General features: G+C 57.0%; 2 protein-coding genes across 3 annotated transcripts; both read left to right on the plus strand.

The window, feature by feature from the left end:
* Positions 1-2901: 2901 nt before the first annotated feature.
* Positions 2902-5196, plus strand: ZBTB12 (zinc finger and BTB domain containing 12). Its single transcript, XM_055406767.2, has 2 exons — positions 2902-3033; positions 3515-5196. The coding sequence occupies exon 2, from the start codon at positions 3536-3538 to the stop codon at positions 4913-4915; it is 1380 nt and encodes a 459-aa protein (XP_055262742.1). The 5' UTR covers positions 2902-3033; positions 3515-3535; the 3' UTR covers positions 4916-5196.
* A 1860-nt stretch (positions 5197-7056) lies between these two features.
* On the plus strand, positions 7057-20495 carry EHMT2 (euchromatic histone lysine methyltransferase 2). 2 transcript variants are annotated; one of them, XM_055406717.2, is made up of 28 exons: positions 7057-7134; positions 7781-7847; positions 7947-8165; positions 8270-8523; positions 9279-9363; positions 9456-9496; positions 9644-9799; positions 11359-11496; positions 11622-11736; positions 11876-11977; positions 12197-12345; positions 12435-12578; positions 12665-12900; positions 12980-13162; positions 13273-13355; positions 13856-13962; positions 14043-14165; positions 14252-14353; positions 15062-15166; positions 15271-15425; positions 15517-15684; positions 16304-16448; positions 16820-16897; positions 17244-17359; positions 17464-17550; positions 18996-19074; positions 19217-19392; positions 20004-20495. In XM_055406717.2, the coding sequence occupies exons 1-28, from the start codon at positions 7093-7095 to the stop codon at positions 20182-20184; spliced, it is 3636 nt and encodes a 1211-aa protein (XP_055262692.1). In that variant the 5' UTR covers positions 7057-7092; the 3' UTR covers positions 20185-20495. The 2 variants fall into 2 exon arrangements, with proteins under 2 accessions (XP_055262692.1, XP_055262691.1); XM_055406716.2 differs by lacking the exon at positions 7057-7134 and having other exon boundaries at positions 7553-7847.
* Positions 20496-20672: the final 177 nt, after the last annotated feature.

Genomic DNA, 20672 nt, shown 5'->3' on the forward strand with positions numbered 1-20672 from the left:
GAATCCTGAATTTATGTGTATGTGTTCTTGACACTGTGCCAAGGTGGTACTGCCACCCAAGGACAGGAGGGTCTCTCATTTTACACTGGCAGAAATTAGGGGCCAAGACTTCCTTACATGGGGGTATGTGACAAAATCAGCCCTATGGCATCTCCCCACCAGAATGTACAGGAAAAGACAAACTTGTGCACTGCTTGTTTCCATATAAATAACTGGGTGGGCTGGGTACTTAAGGACTCACCAGCTCTTAACTCTACCTGCTACCGAGGACTACCTGTATTAAACTCCAAACTGAGAGGCCCTCTGTCCCCATTCATACTCCCAGAAAGGAGAAGTAGCAAGAACAGGACAAGGGACAAAACTTTACAAACTTAAATTCTTACCTTGACAACTTTTTAAATTTCTGCTCTCACTGGAGTGTAAACAACTCATATTTATTTATTTATATTTCTTTTAATTTTTGACTGTGCTGAGTCTTTGTTGCTGCGTGGTCTTTCCTCTAGTTGCAGGGAGCAGGGGGCTACTCTCCAGTTGTGATGAGCAGGCTTCTCATTGGTTTCTCCTGTTGCGGAACACGGGTACTAGGGCACTCGGGGTTCAGTAGTTGTGGCTCCCCAGCTCCAGAGCACAGGCTCAACAGCTGTGGCACACAGGCTTAGTTGCTCCTTGGCACGTGTGATCTTCCCAGACCAGGGAACAAACCCCTGTTGCCTGCATTGGCAGGCAAATTCTTTACCACTGAGCCACCAGTAGCCCGTAAACAACTCGTGGGAAATTTAGTAATGAGGAAAAGAAGAGATAAGATAGGGAAACAGAATTTTTACAAGTCCTTTTGAAAATTTCAGTCTGTCTGTCCCCCAATTTGGCAAAGGAGAAGGGAAGGCTCATTGATTCAGCACGTACTACGTGTCAGGCTCACTTGAACTTCACATTAGCTCTGTGAGGAATCAGGGCCTCCGATTTAAAGATAAAGATACTGTGATTCAGAGAAGGAACTTGCCCAAAGGCCCTCTTTTCATAAGTAGTGGGATATGGCTTTGAGCCTAGGTGTGTCTGAAAATCTGACACAAATGCCAACAGAATCCATGTGGCCTAACAACACATATTTCTACAAAGAGGGCATTTTAGAATAGAGAGAACTGGCTGAAGGCATCTCAGGGGTAAAGACTCTGCCTGAAATGCAGGAGACCTGGTTCCATCCCTGGGTGGGGAAGATCCCCTGGAGGAGGGTATGGCAACCCACTCCAGTATTTTTGCCTAGGGAAACCCATGGACAGAGGAGACTGGCAGGCTGCAGTCCATAGGGTCACACATGAGTCAGACGTGACTGAAGCAACTAAGCATCAGCAGGGTGAAAGCAAAAAAATTCGAGAATTTAAAAGAGAAAGGCAAAGAGTAGAGGCACCATCTGAACACCTCCCTCACCTCCCAACCAAAAGGGCATCCCTTAAGCTCAGGATCCAGTTTAAGTCAGGAACAAACTTTTTATGGGTGGATGCCAGCTGAACTGAAGATGAATGACTTCAACAGTCAGTCATTTATTGTATGACTTTTATTTGCAAAACATAACCCAGGACATGACTCATGCAATCAAGAAGTTGGCAATCCAATGGGGAAATCATTAGACTGAACACAGATATTGAACATTCCACCAAAACTGGTGTGTAAGGATAATGCTCTAGTCTCCTAGAGGATGTAATAAACAAATCCAGGCGGCAAGCAACAGAGGCTTCTTCACTTGGACTTGGTTGGGTGGAGAAATGAGTACAGGTATATGAGAGGTGCAAGGCAGAAGCTGGGAAGGGAGCCAGTCCTCGAGGCGCTCATAAACTCCGGTGTTGAATCGCTGAGAGGGCAGTTTGGGAGGAACAGAGAAAGAGAAGGCAAAGGGGCAGAACTGAGGGAGGACTTTGTTTAGGGCGATGGAGTTCTGACCTTGTTAGTCTGGTGGAGGTGCAGGGGTAGGATGGACGCTTGTCCTACTAATATATATCTTCACATGATTATAAGAATTAGTACTAGGTCTATTATATTGTAGGGAGTGAAATGGGCAAGGTCATCGACCTTACGAGGGCGTTTGCCTTGGCAAGAAGTTAGGATCGATTCTGAGAATGGAGGGAAGGGAAGGATGGTTGTGATTTCGTAAGATTTTGAGACAGAGGAGAGGAAGTGGAGGATTGTCTGGCCTTGTAGAAAGTTAAAATATCTTTTAAGCCGGGAGTGCTGAGGTGTTTACCAGCTTCCGAAGAGTTGCAAAAATCTGAAAGCGTGGCTGGAGGAAGTATGAACAGAGTCAACAGGGGATGCAGGAGTAGGCAACCAACAACAACCGACATCTCGGTAGCCACTGGGCGGTCTGGGACCCCAGGAGGGGCCGTGGCTGCAACTCTGGCTCCGCTTCGCGCAGCTGGGTCAGAGAAGTACCGCCCGCGTGAGCAGGTGGCGGCGCCGCCCGCGGGGAGCCAGGCAGGCAGGGAGAGCAGAGGGCGGGGAGCGCGCGTTGTGGGGCGAGGAGCAAGCTGCGCGGTCGGCTGCTGGGAGTGGGGAGGGCGGGCCCCAGCGAGCGGGCCTCCGCGCGGCATTTGGCACGCACGCGCAGACGGCCCGCGGGGCCCGCGGGCACAGAGGAGGGGGAGCCAGAAAGAGGGGGGGTGCGGAACGTATTTCCGCTCTGGCGGACAAATAATACCGGCCAAAGGAGAGGCCAGGCCGTCCGGCCCTTTAACCGTGTGGGGGGAGCCAGTGAAGAAAGGGGGGTCGGGAAAGGGGGAATCCTGCTCCTTTAATTCCCTCCCCTCTTCCTCCTCCCCGAGTTCTCGACGACGCCGCCGCGCGCGGGGCCTGGAACACACTGCACGAGCCGCCCCCGCCCCTCCCCCCTTACGCCCACGCGGAGCCGGCCCCGCGCGCGCGCCCCGTGCACCCCCGCGCCTGCGCGCTGCCCAGGCCCTGCCCGTGTGTGGGGGCGCAGTCGGCCCCGGGGGGGGTGGGGGAAATAGGGGGGGAAAAAAACAGCGCGCGGAACCCAGCCAGGTGAGCGGCGCGTGCACTCAGGGTCGTGGGGCTGGGGGGGGCGTGCCACGGAGTTCTGAACGGGGGGGGCGTGCACGGTGCGTGCAGGCAGGGAGGGAGGACGTGAAAAGCGCGTGCAAACGTTCAAGGGGGCAGCGGGTAAAAGGGGCGGGGTGAGAAGAGGCTGCAACCCGGGCCACCCCAGAACCCCAGGCCTCTGCTCTCGCTCCTGCCGACCTTCCCCTGTGGGCGCGGGCTCGCCCCATCATCGCGGGCGGTAGGGCTGGGGGGTGTGGACGCCGCTGCCCCGCCCCCGGGAACCACGCCTCCCTTCTCCTGAAGGGACAGCGCCTCCCCGGGGGCTGGGGAAACTGAGGAAGAGGCTTGAAGACTGGGTGATCTGATGCTGGGGGGCCCTGCCAAGAATGGGAGTGCAAGGCCTGGAGCCTTGGCTTAGCAAAGCCAGAGACCTTTGTCTCTGACCGGTTTCCTTCCCAACCAGGGTTGCCCACCCCCCGCCACAATGGCCTCTGGGGTGGAAGTCCTGCGCTTCCAGCTGCCTGGCCACGAGGCCGCTACGCTGCGGAACATGAATCAGCTCCGCGCAGAGGAGCGGTTCTGCGACGTGACCATTGTGGCCGACAGCCTCAAGTTCCGTGGCCACAAGGTCATCCTGGCCGCCTGTTCGCCGTTCCTGCGGGACCAGTTCCTGCTGAATCCCAGCTCTGAGCTGCAGGTCTCACTGATGCACAGTGCACGCATAGTGGCTGACCTGCTCCTCTCTTGCTATACCGGCGCCCTGGAATTCGCCGTCAGGGATATTGTTAACTACCTGACGGCCGCGTCCTACCTGCAGATGGAGCACGTGGTGGAGAAATGCCGGAACGCCCTCAGCCAGTTTATCGAGCCCAAAATAGGCCTCAAAGAGGATGGGGTCAGCGATGCCAGCCTTGTGAGCAGTGTCAGTGCCACCAAATCGTTGCTCCCTCCTGCCAGGACCCCAAAGCCAGCCCCCAAACCCCCACCCCCGCCGCCTCTCCCCCCTCCACTCCTGCGGCCTGTGAAGCTGGAGTTCCCGCTGGATGAGGACCTGGAGCTGAAGGCCGAGGAAGAGGACGAGGATGAGGACGAGGACGTGTCTGACATCTGCATCGTCAAGGTGGAATCAGCCCTGGAGGTGGCACACCGGCTCAAACCTCCGGGGGGCCTGGGAGGAGGTCTGGGCATTGGCGGCTCTGTGGGCAGCCACCTTGGGGAGCTGGCCCAGAGCAGCGTGCCTCCCAGCACTGTGGCCCCACCGCAGGGCGTGGTGAAAGCCTGCTACAGCCTGTCTGAGGACGCGGAAGGGGAGGGCCTGCTCTTGATCCCTGGAGGCCGGGCCAGTGTGGGGGCCACCTCAGGCCTCGTGGAGGCAGCAGCGGTGGCCATGGCTGCCCGGGGGGCGGGGGGCAGCCTGGGGGCAGGGGGCGGCCGGGGACCCCTGCCCGGAGGCTTTTCCAGTGGAAATCCCCTAAAGAACATCAAGTGCACCAAGTGCCCGGAAGTGTTCCAGGGCGTGGAGAAGCTGGTCTTCCACATGCGGGCGCAGCACTTCATCTTCATGTGCCCGCGCTGCGGCAAGCAGTTCAACCACAGCAGCAACCTCAACCGCCACATGAACGTGCACCGCGGCGTCAAGTCGCACTCGTGTGGCATCTGCGGCAAGTGCTTCACGCAGAAGTCCACACTGCACGATCACCTCAACCTCCACTCGGGAGCGAGGCCCTATCGCTGCTCCTACTGCGACGTGCGCTTCGCTCACAAGCCGGCCATTAGGCGGCACCTCAAGGAGCAGCACGGCAAGACCACAGCCGAGAATGTGCTGGAGGCTAGTGTGGCTGAGATCAATGTCCTCATCCGCTAGCGCTAGCGAGGCGGGCGCCAGGGGCCCTGGGCGAGATGGGGAGGGGCTCCCTGGTCCAGGAGAATAGGGGGGTGGGGGGTCGGGGGCAGGCAGGTACGGTGGGAGCCTGAGCAGACACACAGCAAGGGGCCGAAGATTCCTTGGAGAGAAGACCCTGCCTCTTCAGAAGGAAAGGATGGAGAGTTCTTTGAGAAGGCCAAGGGAATAGTGGGTCCCAGAGAGTTTTTTCTCTTGGAGGTGCATGATATGTGGAGGGAGGGAAAAGGGCTAATGGAATGAGGTGGGGGGAAAAAACTGGAAAATGTTTTATTCCTGGCTAAGGCTGCCCAGGAAGAGGTTCTGACATTTCTTGATGGGGGAGGGGGGGTGGGAAGTGGGAGGGAATCTGGCAGGAGGCAGCTTACCTGATCCTGCTTGGAATAGATCCTTGGGAGAGGGAGTGGTAGGGGGAAAGGATGACTGAATTCTGGAGAAGGGAAGGGGAGAGAGTTCTTGCATGCGGGGGAAATGGGACGGGTACAAGGCTCACCAAAATTCTAGGGAGAACAAAATAAGATGGCAGGTAAGGGAATATAGGGGTGAGCAGCCTGGGTAGATACTGGGGAGTGGGGTACAACAGCAAGAACTACAAATAGTGGTGGGGTGGGGGTAGGGCACTTAGAGGGGAGTACACAAGAAGGGCTGTTGGGGGGGCGGGAGAGTAGTAGAGACTTATACAGTATTTTTTAAGAAAACAAAACGTATTTTTTAGGATTTTTTCTGGAGTTTGGGGTTTTAGTTTTTCGGCTTTTGTTTTCCACAAAATAAAAAAAAAACAAAACTTTTTTTTCTCTATGCTGTCTGGCAACTGCGTGTAAAAGACTATCCCACCTTAGACCATCTCACCCTCTGATGTCATTTGCTAAGTACTCAGAGGTCACAACTCATGCAGGTCTCATGCCTAAAGGAGCCTTGACAGGGCAAGGGAAATGTGACAGGTGGGCTCCTCTAGCCAGAGACCCTCCCAGTTCTGCATCCTCAACTTCTATCAGCTCACAGCACAAGTGTTTAGTGGCTTTTTTTGGCAGAGGTGTTAACAGATAACCTTCTCCAGTTGAGGAGTTGGGTATGATGACTAGGGATAAGCTATAGTTGTGATCACTGTGCCCATCAAAATTGTAAGCAGAAGCCTGTGTTTGGGCGTTTGGTCTGGGGAAAGGGCTCATGTCCTGGAGAAAGCAAAAAAACACTGTTTGGATACTGGTATGGAGAAGACTACAATTCCCAGAAAGCCCTGAAACAGTTCTTAACCAAAGAGAACTACAGTTCCCAGAAGGCCTTGAATTGGCCTCAGGTGCCCTATATCCTAACCATTTGCCTGTGTCGGATATTGCAAGTACAGATATTTCCCAAACTTTGACCAGATGTAATACCTAAAGAGGTGGTACCCTAAATACTGCTATCAAAGTTCTGTGTCTCGGTGTAATACCATTCGTACTTCCACTGTTGGCTGGGCTATGACCCACGGAGTGCCCGGTATGCTTGTGAAGTGTTAAAAAAAGGTTACTTACTGGAGTGTCTGCAGATAGTAATGACTCGGGCCTCTGGGGGCTTACCTGGATCCCTAGTGCACGTGGTGGCTTAACATGTCTGGCATAAACGGGAGAGACATTCAGCCCCAGGTTTTCAAAAGGGGTCGCTGCTCCAGGGTACACTGAAGCCGCATGCTAGGACCAGCTAAGACTAACGGTGTCCTTCGCGCGTCCCCATCTCCCCCTTCTTGCTCGTTAGAGAAGCGAGGGCAAGAGGCCCAGGCTTCAATCCAGTGACCCAGAAAACTAGAAAGCAACCAGAAGCGGGAGAAGCACACGCGGGTAGGATTGGATATACAGACTGCCGAAAGCCGGAGGGCTCAGACGCTCCGCTAATTACCTAAAGCCAGGTGGGAGATGGAGAAGCCACACCTGCACCCAGGCGTGCCTCGCCTTCGGTTCCCAGCTGAGTGAGGCCAGGAATGGCAGCAATTCTCCCCTGCCGCTCCCAGTTTAGGACAGGAACTGCCATCTCCGAGGCCGCTCTCGGGGGAAAAATGGCCAGAAAACGCGTAGTGGCTCCTTTAAGGCTCCTCTCAGCCCTCCCTCCCAACCCACGTGACCCGGGGCGGCCGCGCGCCGGCTCGGCCCCCCGCGCAAGCGGCGATGGCGGCGGCGGCGGGAGCTGCAGCGGCGGCGGCCGCCGAGGTGCGGAAGGGGAGGGGGAGAGGCGGGTGCATGCCCGCGCGCGCGCCCGGGGGAAGCGCGCGCCCGTGCAATGCTCCGGGGGTGCAACGGGGCCGGGGGGCCCGAGCGAGACTTGCAGCAATCCGGAGGGCCAGCACCGGGGGCGGATGAGGGGACCAGGGGGTGGGAGGTGGGGGGAGTGGGCACGGAGGCGCGCGTGCAGCCGCCGGCTGCCCCCGAGTGGGCGGCGGGCGCCGGAGCCCCAGGAGCACGCGCGAGGGGCACGAGGGGCCGTCCACCGGGCTGGGGGGCAGCGGGCGCTGGAGGGGTTGGTGCCCGGGGTCCCCGCGGCCTGGGGGACAAAGGGGGAGCGGCGCGTGCAGCCGGGAGGAGGGGGCGGGGCCGGGGCGCAGAGGCCCCGCCCCCTCCCCCTCCTCTCTTCTCGGCCCCGGAGATGCGGGGTCTGCCGAGAGGGAGGGGGCTGATGCGGGCCCGGGGGAGGGGTCGTGCGGCCCCTCCGGGCAGCCGAGGCCGCGGAAGGGGGGGAGCCCATAGAGGAAGAGGTAGGCCCCGGAGCCTGCTCTCTCTACCCAGGGCCCAGGCGTCCTGGGCCCCCCAACTTCCTACCGGACTGACCAGCCCTCCTATCCCTTGTGTCCCCTCCCAGGGGGAGGCCCCCGTTGAGATGGGGGCGCTCGTGCTGGAGAAGGAGCCCAGAGGAGCCACCGAGAGAGGTGAGTGCAGCAGAAACGGGCCCTGTTGGACCTTCACCTCCCCCACAACACATGATCTCCGTGAGCCCTTAGTCCTGGACTTTTTCTCTTCCATTACAGTTCATGGCTCTTTGGGGGACACCCCTCGTAGTGAGGAGACCCTGCCCAAGGCCAACCCCGACTCCCTGGAGACTGCTGGCCCCTCATCCCCAGCCTCTGTCACGGTCACTGTCGGCGATGAGGCGGCTGACACCCCTGTAGGGGCCACACCACTCATTGCGGATGAACCCGAGAATCTCGAGGGAGATGGGGACCTCCATGGTGGTCGCATCCTGCTGGGTGAGAGGCCGGGGGAGTCTGGGGAGGGGTGAGGTGGGGTAACTTCTGACTCTGCCTTCCCTCTTATCTTGTCTCCTGCCTGCCTGCCTGCCTGTGTTTTCCAGGCCATGCCACAAAGTCGTTCCCGTCTTCCCCCAGCAAGGGGGGTGCCTGTCCCAGCCGAGCCAAGATGTCAATGACAGGGGCCGGAAAATCACCCCCATCAGTTCAGAGTTTGGCTATGAGGCTACTGAGTATGCCGGGCGCCCAGGGGGCGCCAGCAGCAGGGCCTGAACCCCCTCCGGCCACAGCCAGCCCAGAGGGACCGCCCAAGGTTCATCGAGCCAGGAAAACCATGTCCAAACCAGGAAATGGACAGGTGAGGCTTAGGGGGATGGCTGTGGGAGTGGGAGAGACAGGGTAATTAACCATAAACCCCTGTGGGCTGCTTTTTTACAATTTAGCTTCAGGCCTTTTCTTATCCAATACCTGACTGCTTCACGTATTTACCAAGGGGCTACTGTATGTCAGATTCTTTACTGGGGCTTAATCTATGAACATACCAGATGCCTATCTTCCTGGGGTTTGTGCTCTTAGGGAGAGGAGAGTAGAAGGTACAAATGTTGAAAAGTTAATTGTCTAAATTATTCTTGTGATAACAACTATAGAGATTTCAAACCACCTTTCCTTTCTACCTCAAAGCAAGCCCCAACGGAACTTCTCCCTTCCTTCTTTGAAACTGTTCCTGCTGTTTTAAAGGTTTTACTGTGAATCTCTACAGAGAAGGAGACAAGGGAAATGACAAGAGCCCCAGAATCTCAGAAGCTTTGTGACAGTGTTTTAAAGGCTCTTGATATCATGTTGTTCCGGGTTTGCTTTGGGTAGCTTTGATCAAGACCTTAATTTGTGTTTTTCCATGTGGAAAGGAGGTGGGCAAGGGGCCTGCTTCTGTGTGTATGAAGGGTTGAGTGTTAGAAGGGGACTATGGCTTGACGTGGTTCTTATTGCCAGAGAACTTTGGATGGCATTTCTGAGAGTGTGGCTCACCACCCACCCCACCAAGGGGCTCTCAGCTCATCCAGACAGAACCTTAGATGCTCCCTGACCCTAAGTGTGCTCCCTCTCGGCCCCCAGCCCCCAGTCCCTGAGAAGCGGCCCCCTGAAGTGCAGCATTTCCGCATGAGTGATGACGTGCACTCGCTGGGGAAGGTGACCTCAGGTCAGTCCCATCCCCCACCTACCTGTGGCTTGCTATGGCCTGTGCTAAGGGCTTAGAGTGCCGGCCTCACTCCTTTCTGTTTCTCCTTCCAGATGTGGCCAAAAGGAGGAAGCTGAACTCAGGAGGTGGCTTGGTGAGCCAAGGGGGGCTGGGAACAGGGCCTCTCCCCCTGAGGGCTGCTCTGAGGCAGCCCCAGAGCTGGGGTTCCATCTTACCCTCACGGGAAATGGGTTGGTGAGTGAGTGCCAGCAGCATCAGTTTTTCTTCGCTCTTTTTCTAGTCAGAGGAGTTGGCTTCTACGCGGAGTTCGGGAGAAGTGACCCTGGAGAAGGGGGATCCCGGGTCCCTGGAGGAGTGGGAAACGGTGGTGGGGGATGACTTCAGCCTCTACTATGATTCCTACTCTGTGGATGAGCGGGTGGACTCTGACAGCAAGGTGATGCTTCCCCCGCATCCAGGGCTCATTCTCCAGTCTTTCCTGCCCCACTTTTTCCTCTCTTTCCTTTTCTGAACACTCACTAGTTCACTGCCCCGTACTGTCTGTAACTTATTTCCAGTGTGTGCTCTGCCCCTGCCATCCCCTTGTCCCTCTCCACAGTGATAATCACCACCCTGGACTTGGGGTTTAACATCCCGTTTCATGGTTTCTTTGTTTGCTTGCTTATTCCTTTGCTTCTTGTTTGGCTTGTTCCACATGTATGTTTGGTTCGTTTCACATGTGTGTTTGCACATCCAACATAATGCTTAGTCTTGCCTCTTTTACTTTTTTTTGGATCATGGAATCTTTCAGATACACACAAAAAATAGAATAGTGAGCCCCCAAGTGGCCATCACCCAGCTCAAAGGATTATCAGTACACAGCGGATCTTGACTCATCTCTTCCTCTCCTGATACTCATACCTACTGGATTGGTTCAAAGCAAATGCCAGGCACCATTTCATTTCATCTGGAAACACTTCCATAAGTTTCTCTAAACATAAGACCTCTTTCTGTTTTCAAAAGATTTATAGATGTTTTGGGGGTTTTTTTGGCTGAATCATGTGGCTTACAGGGATCTTAGTTCCCCAGCCAGGGATAGAACCCATGCTTCCTGCAGGGGAAGCATGGAGACGTAACCACTGGACCTCCAGGGAAGTCCCTACAAATGATTCTTTAATCCCATCGCCTTGCTGCCAATCAGTCTTCGCGTTTTCTCAGTTGTTTCATAAATGGGTTTTTGTTTGTCAAGTTTCAAATAAGGGCCACACATTGATCTGATTATTTGTCTTAGGTCTCTCTTGGTATACAGGTTCTCTGCCTTCTAAAAAAATAACCTTTTTTTTTTTTTTGCCATTGGTTTGTTAAAGGAACCAAGTCAGTTGTCCTGCAGAATTCTTCACACTTAGGAGTCGGCTGATTGGGTGGGGATTGACATGTAATTCTCTGTCCAGTGTTTCTTCTTGTAAACTCATAGGTCTAGAGGTGTGATCAGCCTCAGAGGCCTGTCATTTTTTTAGTTTGGTAAGACTTGATAGCAGGTGCTTCCTGTTGTATCATCAGGTGTTGGACATTTGGCCTTTGATTAGTTAAGTTAAGATCAGTGGATTCAGACGATATCACCCTGATTTCATTATAGCATTTCTGATTAGCTTTTCATGTAGTGCTTTCAGTCTCGCCTGTTTATGAACTTCATTCATTATTGGAACTTCTTTTTCTTTTTTTTCCTGCTTACTATTATGTTGCCAATATCCTCACATTTTTGCATATCACCATAGCACCGTGTTTTTCATTGCTGTATAATATGCCATACCCCCTCTTTGTACCCAGCCTTTCCTTCCTCTCCTGTTCATAGTCATCTTCAACAGGGAACCATCCTTGCCGAATTATGGTTTTCTTGATCACACCACCTTCTCTGAGTCCCAGGGGTTGGATGTGCCCTACCCTGCCTCTCTCCCAAGTTCACCCCAGGAGCAAGCTGTGGTCTGGGGAAGGGCCACAGCTTTGCCTCTCTTCCAGTCTGAGGTCGAAGCTCTAGCTGAACAATTGAGCGAGGAAGAGGAAGAAGAGGAGGAGGAAGAGGAGGAAGAAGAAGAAGAGGAGGAGGAGGAAGAAGAAGAAGAGGAAGATGAAGAGTCCGGCAATCAGTCTGACAGGGTAGGATTGGAGGCCGGCAGCCCTGGAGGAACGGAGGCTGCAGGACTGGAGGTCTGAGTCCTCCAAGGAGGGGGAGTTATGGGCTGGGGGCCACCCAACACCCTAATGCTCCTCCTCCTCCACAGAGTGGTTCCAGCGGCCGCCGCAAAGCCAAGAAGAAATGGCGGAAGGACAGCCCGTGGGTGAAGCCATCAAGGAAACGGCGGAAACGAGAGCCTCCGAGGGCCAAGGAGCCACGAGGTGAGGAGGCGCCTGTGCTTTGGGTCCCCCTCCTGCAGCCCCTCCCGGCCCCAGAGTGCGCATGCGCGCCCACGCTCTGCACGCAGCCCTGCGCCCAGACGCCCATGAGCTCCACTCACTGTCTCTGTCTCTGTGTCAGGAGTGAATGGCGCGGGCTCCTCAGGCCCCAGTGAGTACATGGAGGTCCCTCTGGGGTCCCTGGAGCTGCCCAGCGAGGGGACCCTCTCTCCCAACCACGCTGGTAATTGCCGATTGCCGGGATAGGGAGCCACTAGGGTTGCCCTCAGGGCCAGAGGGAATGGGGAGGAGGGGGACCCTGCTGGAGCTGGGGTGTCCATGACCAGACTTTGGGGGTTCTGGAGCATGGAGGGAAACTCAGGGTGGGGGTGAGAGGCCCCACGAGGGGTCCTGGCGGGTGAGAGGCTGGGCCTCCCTCAGCTCCCTGTTCCCTCTATCCAAGGGGTGTCCAATGACACATCTTCGCTGGAGACAGAGCGCGGGTTTGAGGAGCTGCCCCTCTGCAGCTGTCGCATGGAGGCCCCCAAGATAGACCGCATCAGCGAGCGAGCGGGGCACAAGTGCATGGCCACGGAGAGTGTGGACGGAGAGGTGGGCCCGGGGGCTAGCCGGCGAGATGCCAGGGCAACCGGTCCTGGCGCCCAGCCTCACCTCTTGTCACCCGGCCTCGCCGCCCACAGCTGTCCGGCTGCAATGCTGCCATCCTTAAGCGGGAGACCATGAGGCCGTCCAGCCGCGTGGCCCTGATGGTGCTCTGCGAGACGCACCGCGCGCGCATGGTCAAACATCACTGCTGCCCTGGCTGTGGCTACTTCTGTACGGCGGTGAGTGACCAGCAGGGCAGCCAGGCGGCATGCCCCACAGGGGCAGGGGCTCCCAGAGCCTGACCGTGTTGTTTCCCTGCCTCTAGGGCACCTTCCTGGAGTGTCACCCTGACTTCCGTGTGGCCCACCGCTTCCACAAGGCCTGTGTGTCCCAGCTGAACGGGATGGTCTTCTGTCCCCACTGTGGGGAGGATGCATCTGAGGCCCAGGAGGTGACCATCCCCTGGGGGGATGGGGTGACCCCACCGGCTGGCATTGCAGCCCCCGCCCCCCCACCCCTGGCCCAGGATGCCCCCGGGAGAGCGGACACTTCCCAGCCCAGGTACTGGCTTCTCCCTTGCCTTCTGTCTCTTCCCTGTGCGGTCCCCATCTGCCCTAGACATTCGCATCTTCTCCCACAGTGCCCGGATGCGGGGGCAGGGGGAGCCTCGGCGTCCACCCTGCGACCCTCTGGCCGACACCATCGACAGCTCGGGGCCCTCGCTAACCCTGCCCAACGGGGGCTGCCTCTCAGCTGTAGGGCTGCCACCAGGGCCAGGCCGGGAGGCCCTGGAGAAGGCCCTGGTCATCCAGGAGTCGGAGAGGTGAGTAGGGGTTGCACGCGTGGGCACGGCCGCTACAACTGGGGCTGGGAGTGTGGATCTGTGTTTTCTTGGGGCTGATATTTGAATCTGAGGGCCCCTCACCCCGGCAGGCGGAAGAAGCTCCGGTTCCACCCCCGGCAGTTGTACCTGTCCGTGAAGCAAGGGGAGCTACAGAAGGTGATCCTGATGCTGTGTGAGTGTCCCCCTTGTTCGTTCAGCAGACCCTACCTGAACTCCGCTTATGTGCCTATCCCCGGACTCGGAGCCAGGACAGCAATTATGAGGGACCTGGTATTTGCCCCGAAGGACTTAGGCTGGTAGGGGATGCAGATACACAGGTCGCCTGTGATGATTGGGACCGTGGTGGCGATGAGTGCAGAGCCCTGGGCCCTGTCCTGAGAGCTTATGCACCTTCACTCGCTTGTATCTTGCCAGCGGAGACTCAGAGCGGTGAACTGACTTGCCCAGAGTACTGAGGGGCTGGGGCCGTTTGAACTTGGGCAGAGCTGGTGCTCTTAACATCTTACTCCCACAAGACTGTGCCACGGTGGATGTGAGCTCAGGGGAGGCCCAGAAGGCGCCCCTGACCCGGCTTGGGGTCCTGAGAAGCCTTCCTGGAGGAGATGCCACCCACCCCCTAGCTTACTCACCGCATGTCCCTCCCTCTCCCGGTGTGGTGGGCTCTCCCCACAGTGGACAACCTGGACCCCAACTTCCAGAGTGACCAGCAGAGCAAGCGCACACCCCTGCACGCGGCTGCGCAGAAGGGCTCTGTGGAGATCTGCCATGTGCTGCTGCAGGTCAGCGTGAGCCCCACCTGGGACCACCCCACCCCACCCCCTCCCAGCCCCTCCCTGGTACCAACAGCCCCTCCGTGCAGGCTGGAGCCAACATCAATGCCGTGGACAAGCAGCAGCGGACGCCACTGATGGAGGCCGTGGTGAATAATCACCTGGAGGTGGCTCGCTACATGGTGCAGCGCGGGGGCTGTGTCTACAGCAAGGTGCGTGGCCAGACGGGCCCGGGCCGGGCTCAGGGACTGGGCCTGAGGTGCCAGCCTGAGGGCTCATCTGCCCACATCTCCCCCAGGAGGAAGACGGCTCCACGTGCCTCCACCACGCCGCCAAAATTGGGAACCTGGAGATGGTCAGCCTGCTGCTGAGCACGGGACAGGTGGACGTCAATGCCCAGGTCAGCAGCCTGGTCCCCTTTCTCCTTCGTCTGACCTCTGACCCTTTCCCTGCATGTCACACTGTTCCAGCCTGTTCCTTTCTCTTTTCCCTGCTTCACTTTTATTTCTCTTCACTCTTTTCTGTTTCTTTCTGTTTTTCTTTACCAGTTTTCAAAATGAGTTGCTGCCTTAATCTCTGGAACTGGCCAGTATTAACTCAGTTTTTCACCTGTTGCAGGTGTTTTAGTCTGTGTTGTTCTCCTTGATTTTTGAGCCGTTCCATCCTTTGTCCAGAAAAAGCCCCTTGCCACAGGCTTCTGTGGCTTTGAACTGATCCAGTAGCCTTTGAGAGCATCCTTGTCAGCAGCTGTCCTGCGCCAGACTCAGACTCTACCACTTTCTAAGAAATTCTGGTTCCTTTAAGTAGGAAATACTTTTTTGGAGACTACAACAATCTGTGTACCTGGAGGTGGTTATTGCTACTGGGGTCGCTGCTTCTCTTGTGAGTGGGTAGATCTAGGAAATTTTTTTTTTGAAAGAGAAAAATCGCTTTGCGGTCTTGAGCAGTAGACACTATTAGTCCCAGTTTATGAATGAAGAAACTGAGACCCAGAGACCTTAAATTACCTGCCCCAGGGCCCCACTGCCTGTGAGTGGTGGAGCGGGGACTCTGTGTGAGTGGAACTGGAGCTGCGTCTCCACCCTCCCGCTTCCCTCCCCGCCCCCAGGACAGTGGCGGGTGGACCCCCATCATCTGGGCTGCAGAGCACAAGCATATAGAAGTGATCCGCATGCTTCTGACACGGGGCGCGGACGTCACCCTCACCGACAACGTGAGTGAGGATTTGGTGGGGATGCCGGAGGTGGGCTCCGTCCTGCCCTGCGCCTGAGCCAGGTGCCAGCTGGGTTCAAGCCTCGTCCCTTCCCACCTCCACAGGAGGAGAACATCTGCCTGCACTGGGCCTCCTTCACCGGCAGCGCCGCCATCGCCGAGGTCCTCCTGAATGCCCGCTGCGACCTCCACGCCGTCAACTACCATGGGGACACACCCCTGCACATTGCGGCCCGGGAGAGCTACCACGACTGTGTGCTGTGAGCCCCCCACCCCTGCACACACACCCCTACACACCCCTCTGCCACCTCTCACGGCCAGGCGCCCCACGGGCGCCCTGTCCCCTCCCAGGTTGTTCCTGTCACGCGGGGCAAACCCTGAGCTACGGAACAAGGAGGGGGACACGGCATGGGACCTGACACCCGAGCGCTCCGATGTGTGGTTTGCCCTCCAGCTCAACCGCAAGCTCCGGCTCGGGGTGGGGAATCGGGCCATCCGCACGGAGAAGATCATCTGCCGGTGAGCCTGGGCTCTCTTCACACCCAGAGCCCCCTCCCCAGGCCCCTTGGAGCCTCGGAGTCCCCAGAACCACCTCCGTCCCCCCAACATACAGCTAGGGTTGGCAGATACAGCAAATAAAAGTAGGTATCTGGCTAAATTAGAATTTCAAGTGAACAGCGCATACTTTTTTAATGTTTAAGAGTGTTCTGAGCAGTATATTTGGGTCGTGAAAGTGAAAGTGTTAGTCACTCAGTCCTGTCTGACTCTGTGACTTCATGGACTGTAGCTTGCCACATTCCTCTGGCCATGGGATCCTCCAGGCAAGAATACTGGCCTGGGTTGCCATGCCCTCCTCCAGGGGATCTTGCCAACCCAGGGTTCGAACCCAGGTCTCCCGCATTGCAGGCGGATTCTTTACTGTCTGAGTCACCAGGGAAGCCCTGTACTAAAAAAATTATTTCCTGATTATCTGATCTGAAATTCAGATTTTTAACTAAGTGTCCGGCCTTTGGGAACCTTACTCCCACCCCTGATGAATCCCCAGAACACTCTCTGCCCTCCCCCAGCCCTCTCCTTGCTCCTGGGGAAGCCCTTACCCCGTGCTCTAGCCACTCAGCTTCATCTCCCCTCCTGCCAGGGACGTGGCTCGGGGCTATGAGAACGTCCCCATCCCCTGTGTCAATGGTGTGGACGGGGAGCCCTGCCCCGAGGATTACAAGTACATCTCGGAGAACTGCGAGACATCCACCATGAACATTGACCGCAACATCACCCACCTGCAGGTGAGTGTGGGGCCCTGGGGCTTCCTCCCAAAGGGGCGCCCAGAGCCACCAAGTGGAGCCGGGCACATTGTGGGCCAACACGGGCATCTGGCCAAGGTGGTGGGGCTGAAAGGGACCTCTGGTGTGGGCTTGCATCCACCTGGGGAGGGGGACATTTTTCTAGGTCACATGAAGGTATCACATGGGCTCATGGTGGCCCTGGAGATACCCCATCAGCAGCATCTTGATTCCCCCTCTTCCTGAGACCATTACCACCGCTACCTTACAATGTGGACCCTAGAGGAAGAACAGCAGTTGGGGGGCTTGGCGGGGGGAAGCTGAGGGGCCTGAGCCGATTCTGAGGGCTGAGCTGACCCTGCCTCCTGCCCCAGCACTGCACATGTATGGATGACTGCTCCAGCTCCAACTGCCTGTGTGGCCAGCTCAGCATCCGCTGTTGGTACGACAAGGTACGCGCCCTGGCCACCTGCCCATCCACTCCTCCGAAGGAGCTGGCCTCTGACACCAGCTCTCTGGGGCCTTGTCCCTTGCCTTTTGTCCTGTGGGGGAGGTAGCAGAGAGGGCAGGGCGAGACCCGAGACTCCTGGGATGCTGCCGAGGCCGAGACTTGGCCCAGGTATATGCAAATCAAGGGCGATGGCTGTGGGTTTCCTGTTGGATGAACTCAGAGTTTACGTGGCCTCCCTGAGCCTGGGGTGGGGTCAGTGGTGGGTTTTTCGGTGAAGTCTTGGGGGTCCTGGGCAGCTGAGGGGAGCACCACACGAAAACCACTGTCCTCCCTTCCCTCGACCCCAGGATGGGCGGCTGCTCCAGGAGTTTAATAAGATCGAGCCCCCGCTGATTTTTGAGTGTAACCAGGCATGCTCCTGCTGGAGAAACTGCAAGAACAGAGTAGTGCAGAGCGGCATCAAGTGAGTCCCCGCCCCTCGGCCCTCCTCACCCCCCTTTCCCCCTTCTCTCCCTTGGGAAGCTTCCACGTCACCCCCCTCAATACCATCCTCTCTCCCACCTCCAGGGTGCGACTGCAGCTCTACCGAACAGCCAAGATGGGCTGGGGGGTCCGTGCCCTGCAGACCATTCCCCAGGGTACCTTCATTTGCGAGTGAGTGGTTGGTGGGGAGGGGTACTTTGGCCCTTGGGGGCACAGGGCTGAGTGCGGGGCCACGGCTAACTCCCAGGCATCCCTGTCTGCCCCGCTCCCTGATGGGTCCACCTGGCTAGCCTCCTCTGACCCCCCGTCCCCGAGCTTCCACTCTGCCCAGGCCACAGGACCTGCATCTTTCCCTCCCCATCAGTGTCTTTCTGAACCTCACACCCTCTCCCCTGCCCTTCTCAACTGGGGAAAGCCCCAGTTTTAACAGACCAGGGTTTGAGCCCCATTCTCCCACTGGATGTCCTCGGCCAAGTTCACAACCACTTTGAGCCTCCTTCTTCTTGTCTGCAGAATGGAGGTGATAACAACTACCCTTCCGTCCACCTCCTCAGGGGCCTCAGGCCTGTCCATCCGTCAGTTCTTTCTCTTCCCAGCATCTGTAACTTCTCCGTGTCTCCTAGCTTTTACCCCCATGACCTTCAAACTTAATCTTCTTTGGGTTTAAAAAAATAAAAGTCATTCAGCCCTATTTGGCTGTTTAAGAAACCATTCCTTTTTCCTCCATCATGTTATCTCTCAGTTTGAGTCAGACAAGTGGCCTCTTCCTGCTGGGTCTCAGGTTCCCCCCCGTCCACTCCCTGCTCATCCCTGCCCAGATCTGCCTTTACCCTCTCCCTCTGCGGATGCTTCCTCCCATCGGTCCCCACACCCCGACCCCTCTGTCTCAGTCTGCATTCTCCTGGCATCTGCCACCCGCTTAGCTCTGGCTCCCATGACACCATCCTTACCTGCAGCCCACCCTTTCTTCCTCTTCACCAGCTCCTCTCCCTCTGCTTTCCAAATGTGGGTGCTTCCTCCCCAGTTCTTCACAGCTCCTGGGGCTCCATCCCTTCCTGCAGTCCTCAACTCTCTCCTGTCCTCAGCCCGACCTTGCCCCACCTACTGGGTGATTCCTCGTCCTCCCCACGTCCACACCTGAACAGATTCCCCACCCAGGCCCACTGCCAAGATACTCATCTCTTCACCCCAGAGGCTTGGCACCTCCGTGCTCACCCAAATCATCTCTGGCGCAGCTTGAACCTTCCCTTTAGCTTCCCCACACTTCTCACCCCTGCCCCACACTGTCAGTCCTGCCTGTTGACCTAGCTGTCCCGGGGGGGCCCCAACTGGCCAGAGTTTGTCCTGTGTGTACTGTCACATGCCTGTGTCCCCAGGCTCCTCTTCCTGATCCCCCTTCTCGATGGAGACCTCCCACCCCCTCCCTCCCAGATCTTGTCTGCTCTCCTTGGGGTCACCCTCCCCAGCCATGTGGATCTGTGAGATTCTCGGACAGTGACTGGGGCAGCTGACAAACGGTGGAAGAGGAATCCCGGGCTGTGGGGAGAGAGAGGGCCTGGAGCCTACTTGCGGTAACTTCCTGCTCACCTCCAGAACCACCACTTCCTGCCCAACAGGTATGTCGGAGAACTGATCTCTGATGCCGAGGCTGATGTGAGAGAGGACGATTCTTATCTTTTCGACTTGGACAACAAGGTGAGCAGGAGACCCCTTTGCCCTCCTCCTCTCAAGCAGTAGATGGAAACCTGGGGAGGAGGGACCTGGTGATCAGTGGGGCAAGGAGGTTGACCAGCCAGCAGGGTGGTGGTAGATGCGATGAGTGATGCTCCCCCCTCAGGATGGAGAGGTGTACTGCATCGATGCCCGTTACTATGGCAACATCAGCCGCTTCATCAACCACTTGTGTGACCCCAACATCATCCCCGTCCGGGTCTTCATGCTGCACCAAGACCTGAGATTTCCACGCATCGCCTTCTTCAGTTCCCGAGACATCCGAGCCGGGGAGGAGCTGGGGTGAGGCCTCCTGAGGCTCAGCCAGGGGTGTGGGAGATGCAGCAAGCCCCAGACCAAAAGCGGAAGGCTGGCAAGTGCCTGGTTTCCAGGCATAGATTAGAGCAGAGCCTCTCTGAAGTCACTGTAGACAAAGTCCTAAACCTCATGGATTTTGAATCAGTAGGTTTGGGGTGCGGAGAAGACAATGGCAAGCCACTCCAGTACTCTTGCCTAGAAAATCCCATGGATGGAGGAGCCTGGTAGGCTGCAGTCCATGGGGTCGCTAAGGGTCGGACACGACTGAGCGACTTCACTTTCACTTTTCACTTTCACACATTGGAGAAGGAAATGGCAACCCACTCCAGTGTTCTTGCCTGGAGAATCCCAGGGAGTGGGGAGCCTGGTGGGCTTCCGTCTATGGGGTCACACAGAGTCGGACACGACTGAAGTGACTTAGCAGCAGCAGCAGGTTTGGGGTGGGTCGTGAGAGCCTTCACTTCTAACAAGCTCCAAGGCAATGCTGGTGCTGCCGGAGCATTTGAACCTAGGAGGGCTTAGAGCCCCTCTGAAGATGGGAGTGGGTGCTCTGGAATGGGTCTGGGCCCCACAGATCTCTCGTGCTCCTCTGACAGGTTTGACTATGGTGACCGCTTCTGGGACATCAAAAGCAAGTACTTCACCTGCCAGTGTGGCTCTGAGAAGTGCAAGCACTCGGCTGAGGCCATTGCCCTGGAGCAGAGCCGCCTGGCCCGCTTGGACCCACACCCTGAGCTGCTGCCTGAGCTCAGCTCCCTGCCCCCAGTCAACCCCTGAGATCGGACCACAGCCGCTGTCCCACCCCTGGACAGCCACCAGCTCAGCAGCCACTTCTGTCACTTGCCCACAGCCCACGCCTGGGGGCTTTTACCGGCTCCTCTCTTCCTTACCCCCAGGCCCTGGAGGTCTGACAGCCCTTGTCTCCCAGAGCTGGTTCTTTCCTGGGAGGGTGACTTCAGGGCTGGCCACCCCTCCCCCCGCGCACCCCCCCCAACCCCGTTCCCCACCCTCAGCTGAAGTTTGATGAAATTGAGCCTCTGTGCTAATTGGCCTTCTTTGTTCTCAATAAATGTTGGGTTTGTAATAAACTGGGTGATTGTTGGCGGAAAAGCACACACAGCCTGAGGGAATGTGGGTCCAAGGGGCAGAAAGGGGATGGGAAGGAGGCTGGGCAGATGTGGCCGGTGTGGATAGCCCTCCAGGGGAAGGGGAAGGTTGTGGGGGGATTACTGTGGGGCAGAGTCTAGTCTAGGATAGGTCTTATC

Source organism: Moschus berezovskii, chromosome 23 (genome assembly GCF_049115385.1).
Source record: "Moschus berezovskii isolate FMDL1 chromosome 23, NW_MosBer_1.0, whole genome shotgun sequence".
NCBI classification, from domain to species: Eukaryota; Metazoa; Chordata; class Mammalia; order Artiodactyla; family Moschidae; genus Moschus; species Moschus berezovskii.